The following is a 17016-nucleotide window of genomic DNA, read 5'->3' on the forward strand; positions in this document are numbered from 1 at the left end:
GAGAGTGGCACGAAGGCCTGGCCAGTTTCCTACCATTCACCCTGGGTTTCTGTCTCTGGAAGGCGCATGCTTCTCCCCACCACCTCAGAGTCCCTATTTTTTTAAGCCTTAAAGTTTTGGAATTCTTTGATTCCCCTCACCTCACCTTCTTCCTTCAGCAGCGACTCTCCTCCTCTTCTCCTCCTCCTCCCACCCAAATTCCGAGCTTTTATTTCTTTCCTAATGTGTCTGCACACATTATTTTTACATTGATTCCTATGGGAAAAATTGCTTCTACTGACAAACTTTGCTACTTAAGAACCTAGTCACGGAACGAATTAAGTTCTTAAGTAGAGGTACCACTGTACTCCTTGTTTACCAACTATTCAAAGTTACCCTATTGCTAAAACAGGAGATGTGTATGACAGGTCCTCGACACTATGGCTATCATGGTCACATCATTCGTAATTTGGGTGCTTGGCAACCAGTGTATGCGTACAACAGTTGCAGTATCCTGCAGTTATGATTGTCATTTGCATCCTTCATAGCCAGCTTCTAATAGACAAAGCCAATGGTGAAGCTGGAAGGAAGTTGCAAATTGTTATCACATTACATCACACTAAATGACTGCATATGATTAACAACATAATTTGGAGTGGTCACATGGTATCATACAATAATTATACTGTTTAGCAATGGAGATTATGGTCGTTAAACGAGAATTACCTATGCTATACATATACAGTGGAACCCCGACATACGAGCAGCTCTACTTACGAGCTACTTGAGATACGAGCTGGGAGAGTAGAGAAATTTTTGCTCGACTCACGAGCTTCCATTCGGGATACGAGCCGAGAAGAGCCGGCCTGGCTTGCTTTGCTTCCGAGCTGATGCAGAGCCGAATAAAGCGTCACGCCCCTCTGACGCTTTCGGCGGCTTCCGAAGCGATGCTGGGCTCTTTTGCCGCCAAAAGCGTCAGGGGGGCGTGACGCTTTATTCGGCTCTGCAAAGCAAACCAGCCTGGCTCTTCTCCGTTCATATCCAGCGCTTGGTGAGTCCTTGGCTTCTGCTGGGGGTGGGGGGATCTGAACGCTTTCTGCTGGGGGTGGGGGGATCTGAACACTCTCCCTGGCTGGGAGCACTTTCGCTGCGAGAGAGGGCTTTCCCGAAAGGGACGGAGAAAGCCCTCTCTCGCAGCGAAAGTGCTCCCAGCCAGGAGGCTGCGAGAGAGGGCTTTCTCCGCCCTTTCGAGAAAGCGCGCCTGTCTGAAAAGATCGCCGCCGGTCTGGTGGGGTTTTGCAGCAACCTCCGAGCAACCTGGGCTCGGAGGTTGCTGCAAAACCCCACCGGACCGGCGGCGATCTTTTCAGACAGGCGTGCCGATTCTCCGCTTTTAGCAGTGAGCGGAGAATCGGCGCGCCTGTCTGAAAAGCTCGTAGCCGGCATGGGGGGATTTTCCATGCCGGCTACAATCTTTTTAAACAGATGCGCCGATTCGCCGCTCACCCGGAGTGAGCGGAGAATCGGCGCGCCTGTCTGAAAAGCTCGTAGCTGGCATGGGGGGATTTTCCATGCCGGCTACAATCTTTTTAAACAGATGCGCCGATTCGCCGCTCACCCGGAGTGAGCGGAGAATCGGCGCGCCTGTCTGAAAAGCTCGTAGCTGGCATGGGGGGATGTTCCATGCCGGCTACGATCTTTTTAAACAGATGCGCCGATTCGCCGCTCACCCGGAGTGAGCGGAGAATCGGCGCGCCTGTCTGAAAAGCTCGTAGCTGGCATGGGGGGATGTTCCATGCCGGCTACAATCTTTTTAAACAGATGCGCCGATTCGCTGCTCACCCGGAGTGAGCGGAGAATCGGCGCGCCTGTCTGAAAAGCTCGTAGCTGGCATGGGGGGATGTTCCATGCCGGCTACAATCTTTTTAAACAGATGCGCCGATTCGCTGCTCACCCGGAGTGAGCGGAGAATCGGCGCGCCTGTCTGAAAAGCTCGTAGCTGGCATGGGGGGATGTTCCATGCCGGCTACGATCTTTTTAAACAGATGTGCCGATTCGCCGCTCACCCGGAGTGAGCGGAGAATCGGCGCGCTTGTCTGAAAAGATCGGAGCCAGCATGGAAAGCCCCCCCATGCCGGCTCCGAAGCACCGGGAACCCCTCAGCCGACGTCTTTTCCCCTCAGCCCTCGGGCTTGCACGCATTAATCACTTTTCCATTGTTTCCTATGGGAAACAATGCTTCGACCTACGAGCTCTTCGACATACGAGGTTCCTTCCGGAACCAATTAATTTCGTATGTCGGGGTTCCACTGTATATTTGCTCTTCTATGCAAATACCACAAGTAAAAGAAACACAAAATGCAGGTTTCAAAGAACACTGTAAAGTTCATTAATTACAGATTTAAAAAAACAAGGCACAGCAGTAATGTAGTCCAAGTTCCCGGATATAGGAGACTCAACTAGCAAGTTTACAATTTAAAATCAACACCGGAAACACATCAATAATCCTTGTAATCTTTTTTCTATTTATTGAGAAAATAACAATGTAATATCTGCTTTGTAATATTTTCTTTATCTGCTTGAAACATTTTTGAAATTACTTATTTTAAATTGCATATGTAGTTAATATCTGACTCTTCCTGATTCAAGAATTATTTGAATTGGGATCCACTGTATAATTTCATTACATTTGAACATTGGATTGATGTTCAAATGTAATGAAATTATAAAGTGGATCCCAATTCAAATAATGCTTGAATCAGGAAAAGTCAGATATTAACTACATAATGCATTTTAATTGTCCCATTAATAAGCAGATGAGCAAATCTAAAACACAAAATTAGTGAACTGCAAATTGAATAAAGTTGGACAGCATTAGAATTGGCCGAGCTGACTTAAGTTCACTTTGAACACTTACCATGAATCCTTTAATTGTTCTATAAAAGGGATCCAATAATAGAGAACCCAAGGAACAGACTTGGGATGTCCGGTCCCAGCCATCAGAGCAATGTACTAATACACTAGAACGCTCATAAGCTATGGCCTGTGAAAAGAACAAAACTTACTGATGTGTGTATAACAAAGAAAATGAATTCAACTGCTCAAATGAATTTAAATAATTGTTGTATTTTTCGGAGTATAAGAACCTAAGAACATAAGAAGAGACGTGCTGAATTGGGCCAAAGCCCATCAAGTCCAGCATTCTGTGTCACACAGTGGCCCACCAATTGTACATGGGGATCTTGAGCAGAAAGAGAAGACAACCCCCCCCCCTTTCCCTTGACCCCCAACAAATGGTACCCAAGGGAATCCTGCCTGCCTCCACCAACATAGAGGCGGCACTTGGACATCCGTTTCAATAACCACAGATACATTTGGCATCCATGAATCTGTCTAATCCTGCCTTGAAGCTATCCAGGCTGACAGCTGTCACGACCTCTTATGGAAGTTAATTCCATAAAACAACGATCCTCTGGGTGAAGAAATATTTCCCTTTATTTGTCCTCACATTCTTACCTATGAGCTTTAGGGAGTGGCCCCTCGTCCTACTATTGTGTGATAGAGGGGGGAAAAAATCTCTATCCACCTTTTCTATCCCATGCATGATTTTATACACTTCAATCAAGTCACCTCTTAAACGCCATCTTTCAAGGGTGAAGAGACCAAGGCATTGCAACCTGGTTTCATAAGGGAGGTGCTCCATTTCCTTGATCATACTAGTTGCCCTTTTCCAGTTCTATTATATCCTTCTACTATCCTTCTATTCTTTCTACTAAATCTGCACTTCTATTCTACTAGTTTTTCTCATCATTCCTATCACCCATTTCCTCCCATTGTTGCTTATATCCTAAGAATTTTATTACCGGTAATAGTTTCTTCATTGCTTATTTGACCCCTATGACAATCATTAAGTGTCGTACCACATGATTCTTGACAAATGTATATTTTATTTTATGTACGCTGAGAGCATATGCACCAAGACAAATTCCTTGTGTGTCCAATCACACTTGGCCAATAAAATTATATTCTATTCTATTCTATTCTTGAGGTGCGTTGACCAGCTGTACACAGTACTCCAAGTGTCGTCTCACCATCGATTTGTACAGAGGCAATACAATGACCTAAGACTCACTTTTCCCTCACCCTAAAATGGGTGAACATTTTGGTGCATCTCATAGATCGGATATGGGCATTGTTTGCCCTCTGAAAAAAAAACCCAGGCACACCTAGTTTTTGCCAAAAATGGGCCCTTTTTTGGTAAAAACAGGATGCATAAAGGGTTTGGGAGGCATGCAGAGTACTCCTGACGGCTGGGGCCACTGTTGAGCTGCTGCCGGAATGGCTAATTGGGTGCAGCTCCACAGCTCTAGAGCGCAAGTGCGGGATCAAGCGCAATTTTGCTTCCCACACCTGTGCAACTAGCAAAATCTTCCTTGGGGAAGCAAAAAAAAACTTGCTGAAACGCGCCCTCATGTGCGTCCCCGTGTGAGATTCTGCTAGCTGCACATCTGCGGGAAGCAAAATTGCGCTCAATCCCGCACTTGCGCTCCAGATCCGCGGAGCTGCACACAATTAGCCGTTCCGGAAGCAGCCCATCACTAGGCCAGGGAGGGCAACAATGAGATGCATTGAGGGGTTCGGGAGGTCAAAAGCCAGCGCGTTTCTGATGAAAGTGGAATGCACAGAGGGTTTGGAAGGACTGCACAGTACTCCTGGGGGCTGGGGAGGGCAAAAATCAGACCTGTGGAGGCCAAAACGTTTTTTTTTCTTGTTTTCCTCTTTGAAATCTAGGTGCGTCATATACTCCCAGAAGTGGCCGACATAAATGCAGAATCGAAGGATCTGTAGTCTACGTCAGTGTTTTTCAACCAGTGTGCCGCAAGACATGGTCAGGTGTACCACGAAGCTCAGCAAGAGAGAGAAAGAGAGAGAGAGAGAGAAAGAAAGAGAGAGAGAGAAAGCAAGAGAGAGAGAAAGAAAGCAAGAGAAAGAGAAAGAAAGCAAGAGAGAGAGAGAAAGAGGCAGGGAAGGAGGGAGAGATAGAAAGAGCAAACAAGAGAGGAAGGAAGGAAGAGAGAAAGAAAGAGGGATGGAGAGAGAGAGGAAGGAAGAGAGAGAAAGAGGGAGAGAAATAGAGCAAAAGGGAGGAAGAGAGAGTGAGAAAGAGAATTTTTTGTCCAAACTTTTTTTAGCTCCCCCACTCCCCCCCCCCACTCAATGTGCCCCATGATTTTGTATATGTAAAAAATGTGCCGCAGCTCAAAAAAGGTTGAAAATCACTGATCTACGTCACACTTGAAAGGAATTCTGGGAATACACATTCAACATATTTATATGGCAGTGTTCTCAACTTTGACAACTTTAAGGTGTATGGACTGCAATTCCTAGAATTTCTCATAATCAGCCCTTTTATGCCTGGATCTCAGCTAATTGTTCAATATTTACTTACAGCTGATTGCATGAGGAAAATAATTAGTTAATCCACAGAACCTGTTTGCCTTAATGACAAAATATGATTATCACTACTTAAGCTATCAGTTTTGGCTCTTTCACTTTAGGAACACAATGGATTGCCTTATGGCAGATTTAAATGCTTACCATCTAAATATTTAGTTAATATATATGACATGGATAGCATATAAACTTAATAAATAATAATAATGACTGACCCAAACTACTTAGAAAGTCAGACGGTGGTCAGCTATGATTACCACGATATATACAGTGTTCCCTCGTTTTTCGCGGGGGATGCGTTCCGAGACCGCCCGCGAAAGTTGAATTTCCGCGAAGTAGAGATGCGGAAGTAAATACACTATTTTTAGCTATGAACAGTATCACAAGCCTTCCCTTAACACTTTAAATCCCTAAATTGCAATTTTCCATTCCCTTAGCAACCATTCAGATTATTACTCACCATGTTTATTTATTAAAGTTTATTAAAAAAAATATTTATTAAAGGCTGACGAAAGTTTGGCGATGACATATGACGTCATCGGGTGGGGAAAACCGTGGTATAGACTTTCCGCGAAGTTCGAACCCGTGAAAATTGAGGGAACACTGTACTTCTTTTTTAAAAAAGGCAAATTCCAAACAGAACGTGAGATTTTCTATTTAAATTCATATGCTCTGCTATTGAGCTATGGATCCTTGAGAAGTTAGACTTTAGAAATGAAACAACTTTTGACAAATTACTAATGCAAATTACTTTAGCTAAGAAGATACCAGCATCCAGAACTGCTTTGATGTGCCGCAGCCACCCAGAGTTCTCCAAGCCAGAGAGAAAATCATTAACTGATAGGCCTCTTGTTCCACACACTAAAAAAAAAATGAATCACAGATAAATTCAAATGCAGTAGTAACATCTCTGTGCAAGAATCAAAAGTCGATTTTAACAACTATATGAAGAAATCCGAACTTCTGAACTTGTTAAGCATATGAAGTATGCTTTTGGTCTGTTTTATTTTGCTTGCTTGTTTTGTATTTTATTTTCTATGATAAAACAATAATATTTAAAAAGCACATTTCCCCCCTACTCTGGTTTCTTCTATTTTTCTCTTTATGCCCTAATCTGTCTCAAACCCTGGTTTCCTATGTTAATGATTACTTATGCAGAAGCAATCTCGTGTAAATATTTGTTTCATACTGTAAAAGTAACACCATTATTTTCTTCATAATTCTACTTTAAGATGTATCCATCATCTTACTAGCCTTCAATCCTCAATCTTCCTATAATTTAAATGTATACCTTATTTTTCTTATTTTTTTTCTTATTTTTATTAGATTTGTATGCCACCCATCTCCGAAAACTCAGGGTGGCTACCTGTCTTTTATGTCCTCGATCCACAGCTCACATTAGAGAACCATCTTTCAGCTGTGGCGAGGGGGGCATTTGCCCAGGTTCGCCTGGTGCACCAGTTGCGGCCCTATCTGGACTGGGAGTCACTGCTCACAGTCACTCATGCCCCCATCACCTCGAAGCTCAACTACTGTAATGCTACTGTAGATTTACGTAAAATCACTTTCCTGAAAGAATGAACGTTGTACTCAAAGTATGTTTAATGTAAGAGAAGGGCACATATATTCATACCTTCCAGAAGCTTTTGCAGGCTTGATCTCATCACATGGATATTTTCAATACCAACAAATTGGAATCTAATGTTGGAATAATTATCTTCATTTTCATAGCCTTTACCTGCTGCTCTATTAGCCATTGCATTGAGCTTGGAGAAAAAGAAGGCTTAGTCATGTATAGGAAACAAAGCAATATACAATTATTATAATAATTTGTATAATATATATTCGGAACAATATATGCTTGAAATAGAGGAAAATTATATTAGCACCACTCAGTAAAACCCTAGTGAGACCACACCTTGAACACGAATCCCAGCGACCGATTAGGTCCCACAGAGTGGGCCTTCTCCGGGTCCCGTCAACTAAACAATGTCGTTTGGCGGGGCCCAGGGGAAGAGCCTTCTCTGTGGCGGCCCCGGCCCTCTGGAACCAACTCCCCCCCTGGAGATTAGAATTGCCCCCACCCTCCTCACCTTTCGTAAGCTCCTTAAAACCCACCTCTGCCGTCAGGCATGGGGGAACTGAGATATTCGTTCCCCCTAGGCCTTTACAATTTGTGCATGGTATGTTTGTATGTATGTTTGGTTTTACAATAAGGGTTTTTAACTGTTTTAGTATTGGATTGTTACATGCTGTTTTTTATTACTGTTGTTAGCCTCCCCGAGTCTACAGAGAGGGGCGGCATACAAATCCAATAAATAAAATAAAATAAAATAAAATAAAATAAAATATAAAATAAAAAAATAAAATAAATAAAATATGCAACCAATTTTAGTCACAATCCTACAAAGAAACATATTGAGACTGTTGTTAGCCTCCCCGAGTCTACAGAGAGGGGCCGCATACAAATCCAATAAATAAAATAAAATAAAATAAAATAAAATAAATAAAATAAAAAAATAAAATAAAATAAAATATAAAATAAAAAAATAAAATAAATAAAATATGCAACCAATTTTAGTCACAATCCTACAAAGAAACATATTGAGACTGTTGTTAGCCTCCCCGAGTCTACAGAGAGGGGCCGCATACAAATCCAATAAATAAAATAAAATAAAATAAAAAATAAAATAAAATAAAAAAATAAAATAAAATAAAATAAATAAATTATGCAACCAATTTTAGTCACAATCCTACAAAGAAACATATTGAGACTTTGAAAAAAGTTCAAAGAGCAACTAAGATTATCAATGGCCTGGAGACTAAAACATATGAAGAATGACTGCAGAATTTGGGTTTGGTTAATCTAAAGAAAAGAAGAATTAGATACGACATGAGAGTAACATTCCAGTATTTGAGGGGCAGCCACAAAGAGGAGGTCAAATTATTTTCCAAAGCATCAGATGACACAAGAAGAAATAATGGTTGGAAACTAATCAAAGAGAGAAGGCAACCTGGAGAAACTTGCTAACACTAAGGACAATTAACCAGCGGAACAGCTTGCCTTCAGAAATTGAAGGCACTTCATCACTGGAGGTTTTTAAGAAGAGACTGGATAGTCACTTGTCTGAAATGGTATAGAGGCCCCTGTTTGAGCAGGGGGCTGGACTAGAACATCTCCAAGAAGAATTGGTAAAATTGAATGGGTCCAAAGACGGCTTACAAAAATGATGGGAGGTCTTAAGCATAAAACTTATCAGGAAAGACTTCATGAACTCAATCTGTATAGTCTGGACCAGTGTTTCCCAACCTTGGCAACTTGAAGGTATTTGGACTTCAACTCCCAGAATTCCCCAGCCAGTAAAATATTAATAATAGGGAAAGCCCAACAATAGACAAAATTAAATAATAAAGACAGCAAGCATGCCAAAACCAAACAGGAGAAAAGAAAAAACACATTTACAAACTTACTTTTGGCCTGGTGTCCATGACATACATATAGTGGTTATTGGGATTAGCTTTACTTATTGCTTGCAACATGTGTTCATCCTCCAGACATCTGGCACTGAATCCTGAGAGAGGTTGACTACATCTACAAATGGTAGCCTGGTGAGAAAAAAGAGGGGTATATATAAAGAAAAGGTTGCACTTTAAATCTGATGAAGGCAGGAACAGTGAGTCGGTGTATAGCTATTTTGCAATATAATGTAAAAGCGAGGGTAGGGGTGGGAACTAAGGCGCCAGTGTTTCAAATCTGTACTTGAAAAACTTTTGAGAGAGGGGTGGGAGAATATGCTCAGATTTTCTATAATTACATATTTAAAAAACAAATGCAGCTTACGTTTGCTACAGAAGTATACTTGCAAATACAGTGGCACCTCGGTACTCGACCACAATTCGTTCCAGAAGTGTGGTCGAGAACCGATTTGGTCGAGTACCGAATTTATTTATCCCATAGGAAATAATGGAAATGGATTTAATTGGTTCCCAGCCCCTGTTAACTCGCTGGGAACCAATTAAATCTATTTTCTTTATTTCCAATGGGATAAATAAATTCGCTACTCCAAGCTGCAGGAAAGGTGGGGGCTGCTGCAATCCTGGCAGCTTTGGGGGGCTCCTTTCCTCATTGCTTTGTTTTATTACCTGTAAGGAGCTTCAAAAACTTTTTTCCTGTGGCTGCAACAGCGGCGATTTCCCTTCCAGTAGCAAGAGTGCCGGGAACGTCACGTGATGAAGGGAAGCCGGCGGAGCCATCTCAGCAATTGCTGCCGCTCCAGCAGCTTCTCTTCATTACGTGACTTCCCGGGGCTCTTGCTACTGGAAGGGAAATCGCCGCTGTTGCAGCCACAGGGAAAAAGTTTTTGAAGCTCCTTACAGGTAATAAAACGAAGCAATGAGGAAAAGAGCCCCCCAAAGCTGCCGGGATTGCAGCAGCCCCCACCTTTCCTGCAGCTTGGAGCTCTTAGAGAGCTCCTCAGCGCCCTGAAGCTGCCGGGATGGCAGCTTCTGGGGGCTCCTTTCCTCATTGCTTCGTTTTATTACCTGTAAAGGAGCTTCAAAAACTTTTTTCCTGTGGCTGCAACAGCGGCGATTTCCCTTCCAGTAGCAAGAGCGCCGGGAAGTCACGTAATGAAGGGAAGTGCTGGAGCGGAAGCAAATGCTGAGATGGCTCCGCCGGCTTCCCTTCATCATGTGACGTTCCCGGCGCTCTTGCTACTAGAAGGGAAATCGCCGCTGTTGCAGCCACAGGAAAAAAGTTTTTGAAGCTCCTTACAGGTAATAAAACGAAGCAATGAGGAAAGGAGCCCCCCAAAGCTGCCGGGATTGCAGCAGCCCCCACCTTTCCTGCAGCTTGGAGCTCTTAGAGAGCTCCTCAGCGCCCTGAAGCTGCCGGGATTACATTTCAGATAATGAACAGAATTTTCTCTGGCTGTTCGGTATCCGAATTTTTGTTCGGATACTGAAGCAAATTTTTGCAGAAAATTTTGTTCGATATCCGAAATGTACGAGAAGGGAAGCGTTCGAAAACCGAGGTACCACTGTACAGTGTTCCCTCGATTTTCGCGGGTTCAAACTTCGCAAATAGCCTATACCATGGTTTTTAAAAAAATATTAATTAAAAAATACTTCGCGGGTTTTTTTCTATACCACGGTTTTTCCTGCCCGATGACGTCATACGCCATCGCCAAACTTTTGTCTGCCATTGCTGACTGGCCGAAATTTTAGCCAATCAGCGTTGTTATCGCAAAACAAATAATTATTGTTAATAAATAATTATGTTTATAAATATCAGGATCACTAAGTGTCTTATTCAATGGTGAGTACCAGTAATAATGGTGAATAAATGGTTGTTAAGGGAATGGGAAATGGTAATTTAGGGATTTAAAGTGTTAAGGGAAGGCTTGTGATACTGTCCATAGCCAAAAATGGTGTATTTACTTCCGCATCTCTACTTCACGGAAATTCGACTTTTGCGGGCGGTCCCCTGCGCATCCCCTGCGAAAATTGAGGGAACACTGTATTTGCATCAGTGTCATTGGCCAATATGTTCACTTGCTCCTATGATCATGCATGTTAGCCTAACTGTAGGCCACTGTTTCCCAACCTTGGCAACTTGAAGATATCTGGACTTCAACTCCCAGAATTCCCCAGCCAGCAAATGCTGGCTGGGGAATTCTGGGAGTTGAAGTCCAAATATCTTCAAGTTGCCAAGATTGGGAAACACTGCTGTAGGCTACGGATTCCTCAGAGAAAGGACTACCAACCTGTGATATTTCTAACCATGTATAATGGCTCCATTAATAATTAAACAGAAAACTAGAGGAACTAACTAATGTATTTATCGGAGTACATAAGACGCATCTCTTCCCTCCCTAAAAGAGGCTGAAAATTCAGGTGCCTATTATACTCTGAATGTAGCTTTTTTCGAAGCTATTTTTCTCCCAGCCCTAACTAGGTGCTAATGATCTTCCCAGCTCTTACCTTGCAGGTTCTTTCATTGTTACTCTTTGTAAAGAATGTTTGCCAAGCCCTAAGTCTTTGAAGGGTTTTTTTCATTGCTTTAACCTGCTCCAAATGTTTCATTCCAGCCCTAACTAGGTACTAACGATGTTCCCAGCTCTTACTGGCTTGCAAGCTCTTTCATTATTACTCTCTGTCAAGAATGTTTTCCAAATCCTGTTTTTGTGTGTGTGGGGGGGGGTTAATTGCTCTCTTTGCTCCAAATGTTTCTTTCCAGCCCTAACCAGGTGCTAAACAATGTTCCCAGCTCTTACCGGCTTGCAAACTCTTTCATTGTTACTCTTTGGGAAGAATGTTTCCCAAGCCTTAAGTCTTTGCAGGGTTTTTTCATTGCTCTATTTGCTCCAAATGTTTCTTTCCAGCCCTAACCAGGTTCTAATGATTTTCCCATCTCTTACTGGCTTGCAAGCTCTTTCGTTGTTACTCTCTCTGAATAAGGTTTTTTTAAAAGCCCTAACCAGGGGATAAAATAATGTGCTGAAGCTGACCAGACTAAGGATGCTAGCCAGATGCATATCTGGTAAGCAGATTCTTTTCCCTATTTTCCTCCCCCAAAATTAAGGTGTGTCTTATACTCCGGTAGGTCTTATACTCCGAAAAATACAGTAATACTCTATCCCTTTACTTTTGACAACTTATTGTGGTCATTAATACCTAGTCATATTATTATTAAAGGTTGTCCTTGACTTACACCTGCCCAAGTTATTAACAACCTTGGATAAAGCAAATTATGACTTGTCCTCAAAGTTATGACCATCAATGTCGTTTGGCAGGACCCAGGGGAAGAGCCTTCTCTGTGGCGGCCCTGACCCTTTGGAACCCACTCCCCCCAGATATCAGAGTTGCCCCCACCCTCCTTGCCTTTCGTAAGCTCCTTAAAACCCACCTCTGTCGTCAGGCATGGGGGAATTGAGACTTTCCCTCCCCCTGGGCTTATAAAATTTATGCATGGTATGTTAGTATGTATGATTGGTTTCTAAATTGGGGTTTTAAATTAACTTAAATATATTTGTTTACATTGTATTATTATTGCTGTGAGCCGCCCCGAGTCTGCGGAGAGGGGCAGCATACAAATCTGATAAATAAATAAATAAATCACACTATTCCTGTGGTCATGTGATATCAATTTAAGAGTTGGGCAGCTAGTTCACATTTATGAGTCCTGCAGTGTCTTATGGTCACGAGGTTGTGATTTCCAATCTTCCCAGCCAGCTTCCTACAGGCAAAGTCAATTGCGGAAGCCAGGCTGACTTAACATTCACGATGATTCGCTTAACAGTAGCAGTTAAAAATGGTTTGTAAAATCAAGTGGTATCAAGCGATGACTCATTTAATGACCACATTGTTTAAGCAAGAGTAACTCCAGTCCAAAATGTGGTCGTAAGTCAAGGATTACTTGCATTATTAGCATCCACTTTCATTGCACTAGGATAGATCTAGGGACCTAGATTACTGTACTTACCCACTTTTGTCTTTTTCTGTACTGGGAAATAGCCTTTAGATACTTGCGTTGAAAAGAAATCAGACTATACCTCATTATCTTTATGATAATATGAGAGCACAGGGAACCTTCCTTTGCTTCGGAATTTAGAACTGCCAACAATTATGGGCTTGCTTGCATTCCTGGGAACATAAAGGTCTCTAGGATATGTCTCACAAATCTGTGAAAGTTTTAAAAAAGAAATTGCAAACAAAAATTATGTTAGGTAGGTTGCGTATCCCATTTCCATTTTTTAAAATCAGAAATACCTAAGCTTGGGTATCTATCTGTATCCGCATACAGACGGGAAGTTGAACAACTATCCTTGTGGTGTGACCAGAACAATCTAGAACTCAACACACTCAAAACCGTGGAAATGGTGGTAGACTTTAGGAGAAACCCTTCCACCCTTCCACCTCTCACAATACTAGACAACACAGTATCAACAGTAGAGACCTTCAAATTTCTAGGTTCTATCATATCTCAAGACCTAAAATGGTCACCAAACATCAAAAACATCATCAAAAAAGCGCAACAAAGAATGTTCTTTCTGCGCCAGCTCAGGAAGCTCAAACTGCCCAAGGAGCTGCTGATACAGTTCTACAGAGGAATCATTGAGTCTGTCATCTGCACCTGTATAACTGTCTGGTTTGGTGCTGCAACCTAACAGGACCGACACAGACTTCAGAGGATAATCAGAACTGCAGAAAAAACAATTGCTGCCAACCTGCCTTCCATTGAGGACCTGTATACTGCACGAGTCAAAAAGAGGGCGGGGAAAATATTTACTGACCCCTCACATCCTGGACACAAACTGTTTCAACTCTTACCCTCAAAACGTCGCTACAGAGCACTGCACACCAAGACAGCTAGACACAAGGACAGTTTTTTTCCGAACGCCATCACTCTACTAAACAAATAATTCCCTCAACACTGTCAGACTTTCTACTAAATCTGCACTTCTATTCTACTAGTTTTTCTCATCATTCCTATCACCCATTTCCTCCCATGTTGACTGTATGACTGTAACTTGTTGCTTATATCCTAAGATTTTTATTAATATTGCTTCTTCATTGCTTATTTGACCCCTATAACAATCATTAAGTGTTGTACGATATGATTCTTGACAAATGTATATTTTATTTTATGTATGCTGAGAGCATATGCACCAAGACAAATTCCTTGTGTGTCCAATCACACTTGGCCAATAAAATTCTATTCTATTATATTCTAAAAATATACAAGAACAAAAAAGGAGAGAAATTAGACAAGAAACACACAAAAATCTTGTTTAACGTTTTCCAGCCAAGTCTCGATCTATACCAGCAGGGAAAGAGAAAGCACAGGTGTAAACATAGATATTTTGAATTGTTTTTCAACCTCTAAGTGTACCATGAGAATAGATCTTGCAGATCAGCATTCATCCAACCACCCAGTTAGGGACTCAAAGAAATTATTACAAAGTTGTATGAATCAAGAGAGTGCTTTTGAGATATGATTCTTGACAAATGTATATTTTATTTTATGTATGCTGAGAGCATATGCACCAAGACAAATTCCTTGTGTGTCCAATCACACTTGGCCAATAAAATTCTATTCTATTCTATTCTAAAAATATACAAGAACAAAAAAGGAGAGAAATTAGACAAGAAACACACAAAAATCTTGTTTAACGTTTTCCAGCCAAGTCTCGATCTATACCAGCAGGGAAAGAGAAAGCACAGGTGTAAACATAGATATTTTGAATTGTTTTTCAACCTCTAAGTGTACCATGAGAATAGATCTTGCAGATCAGCATTCATCCAACCACCCAGTTAGGGACTCAAAGAAATTATTACAAAGTTGTATGAATCAAGAGAGTGCTTTTGAGACAGACTTCTGAAATGGGAAGAGAATAAACCACTGTTTTCCTCCCGATATGAAAGCAACCGTCCTAATGTTCAAAAATCCATTCAATCTCTGTAAAATAGGAGCGGTCTAGAAAATTAACAGATGCATCACAAATGCACTAGTAACATATTACCTTATAATCGTGGTTTGCATCTGATAATTGCCATTCAGAGTTAGGCACACCCATCCGACCGTATTCTTCTGTGAGGTCAATGATTTGCCAGCCTCGCACCCTTTCCTCCTCGTTTTGCTTTGGATTATATGAAAAGGCATATAATTCATCGTATGTTGCTAAAACAGGAGAAAGGGGGAATAGAAAAAATGAGTTTGGCCTTTGTTGTCTAGTTCAGTGTTTCCCAACCTTTTTTGAGCCGCGGCACATTATTCACATGTACAAAATCCTGGGGAACATTGTTAGGGTGGGTGGGGGGGGGCTAAAAAAAGTTTGGACAAAAAAAATCTCTCTCTTCCTCCCTTTCACTCTATTTCTCTCTCTCTTTCTCTCCCTTCCTTCCTCTTTCTTTCCCCTCTCTCCATCCCTTTGTTTCTCCCTTCCTTCCTCTCCTTTTTGCTCTCTTTCTCTCTCCCTCCTTCCCTCCCTCTATGTCTTTCCCTCACCTCCTTCCCCCCTCATTCTCTCTCTCTCTTTCTCTCTCTCTTGCTGTCTTTCTCTCTCTTTCTTTCTCCCCCCTCTCTCTCCCTCTCTCTCTCTCTTTCTTGCTATCTCTCTCTCTTTCTCTCTCGTTTTTGCTTTCTCTCTTCCCTCTCTTTTTTGCTTTCTCTCTCTCCCTCTCTTTTTCTCTCTCCCTCTCTTGCTATCTCTTTCTCTCTCTTGCTATCTCTCTCTCTCTCTCTCTCTCTCTTTCTTTCTTTCTTTCTTTCTCTCTCTCTTTCTTGTACACCACGCCGCAGCAGCAGCATTGGGCAGTAGCCATGAGGTGGCGGCAGGGTGGGCAGCTGTGAGGCAGAGCTCCGGAACGGAGGCACCGATGGTGGCGGCTGGATGTGTTGCTAGACAGACCTCTGCCACTTGCCTGCTGGTATTGCGCTGGGCATGGGCGTAGGGCTGGAGCCTCTGTCCCGGCCCAGCCAGCAGGCAAGTGCCAGCCACGCAATGCCACCATGTATGGCGTACAGCAATATGTCCAGCCGCCACCGTCGGTGCCTCTGTCCTAGAGTTCTGGCTCACAGCCGACCACCCTGCTGCCACCCAGCAGCTACTGCCCGGTGCCGCTGCTGCCGCCGTCCTCCCACTGCCACCGCCCTCCCGCCGGGCCCCAAAGCTGACCTGCTGCCGCCGCCAGGGAAGCTCCAGCCGGGCAGGGTGCTGCAGCTGCCGGAAAACTTGGAAGGCGCAAAGAAGGAAGCTCAGTTTCCGGTCTCACAACTTTTTGCTCTTCGCACTCTCAGCAAAAAGTTGCGAGACCAGAAGCTGAGCTTCCTTCTTCGCGGCACACCTGACCATGTCTCGCGGCACACTGGTTGGGAAACACTGGTCTGGTTCTTTAAACAAATAAGCAGAGCAACCCTCTGTACCAAACATTTTGAAATGAAGAAGTCTGCCTGTTACCTGGTTTTGACAGCTGAAGCAGAGAGTTATAAATATCATGGCAGTCTCTTTCCCTGGGAACAATGAAGTGAACTATTCTGAAGTTTTTACACTGAATCACTAAAGGGCAGCCAGAAGTAGTCAAAGCAAGTTTCTCCACCGCAGCAATATGATGGTGTAATATCTACAGCATACAGGAAACCACAAAAAAAATGTAAGTTAAACAATACAGATAAGGCTCTCTCAGCAATCTTAGGTTTTCAATGAGGGTGCGTAAAATATGTATCTGTTCCCCCATTTCAGCTCTCTCCAGATGTACTGTATAGTACTTACATAGGAACATAGAAAATTGATGGCAGAAAAAGACCTCATGGTCCATCTAGTCTGCCCTTATACAATTTCCTGTATTTTATCTTAGGATGGATATATGTTTATCCCAGGCATGGTTAAATTCAGTTACTGTGGATTTACCAACCACGTCTGCTGGAAGTTTGTTCCAAGCATAATAATATTTTCTCACATTGCTTCTGATCTTTCCCCCAACTAACCTCAGATTGTGCCCCCTTGTTCTTGTGTTCACTTTCCTATTAAAACACTTCTCTCCTGAACCTTAATTAACCCTGTAACATATTTAAATGTTTCA

At 42.5% G+C, this 17016-nt stretch overlaps 1 protein-coding gene across 1 annotated transcript in view; it reads right to left on the reverse strand.

Annotated features, from left to right (window-relative positions):
* The window catches only part of MTMR6 (myotubularin related protein 6), a 37539-nt gene that overhangs the window by 13738 nt on the left and 6785 nt on the right, over positions 1–17016 (reverse strand). Inside the window, exons 3-9 of the mRNA XM_070749790.1 lie at positions 16395–16557; positions 14958–15115; positions 12987–13115; positions 8905–9039; positions 7067–7199; positions 6185–6294; positions 2897–3022 (exon numbers count right to left, since the gene is read on the reverse strand). Coding sequence (XP_070605891.1) covers positions 2897–3022; positions 6185–6294; positions 7067–7199; positions 8905–9039; positions 12987–13115; positions 14958–15115; positions 16395–16557 — 954 coding nt within the window. The remainder of the gene's footprint in view (positions 1–2896; positions 3023–6184; positions 6295–7066; positions 7200–8904; positions 9040–12986; positions 13116–14957; positions 15116–16394; positions 16558–17016) is intronic.

Source organism: Erythrolamprus reginae, chromosome 4 (genome assembly GCF_031021105.1).
Source record: "Erythrolamprus reginae isolate rEryReg1 chromosome 4, rEryReg1.hap1, whole genome shotgun sequence".
Taxonomy (NCBI): domain Eukaryota; kingdom Metazoa; phylum Chordata; class Lepidosauria; order Squamata; family Dipsadidae; genus Erythrolamprus; species Erythrolamprus reginae.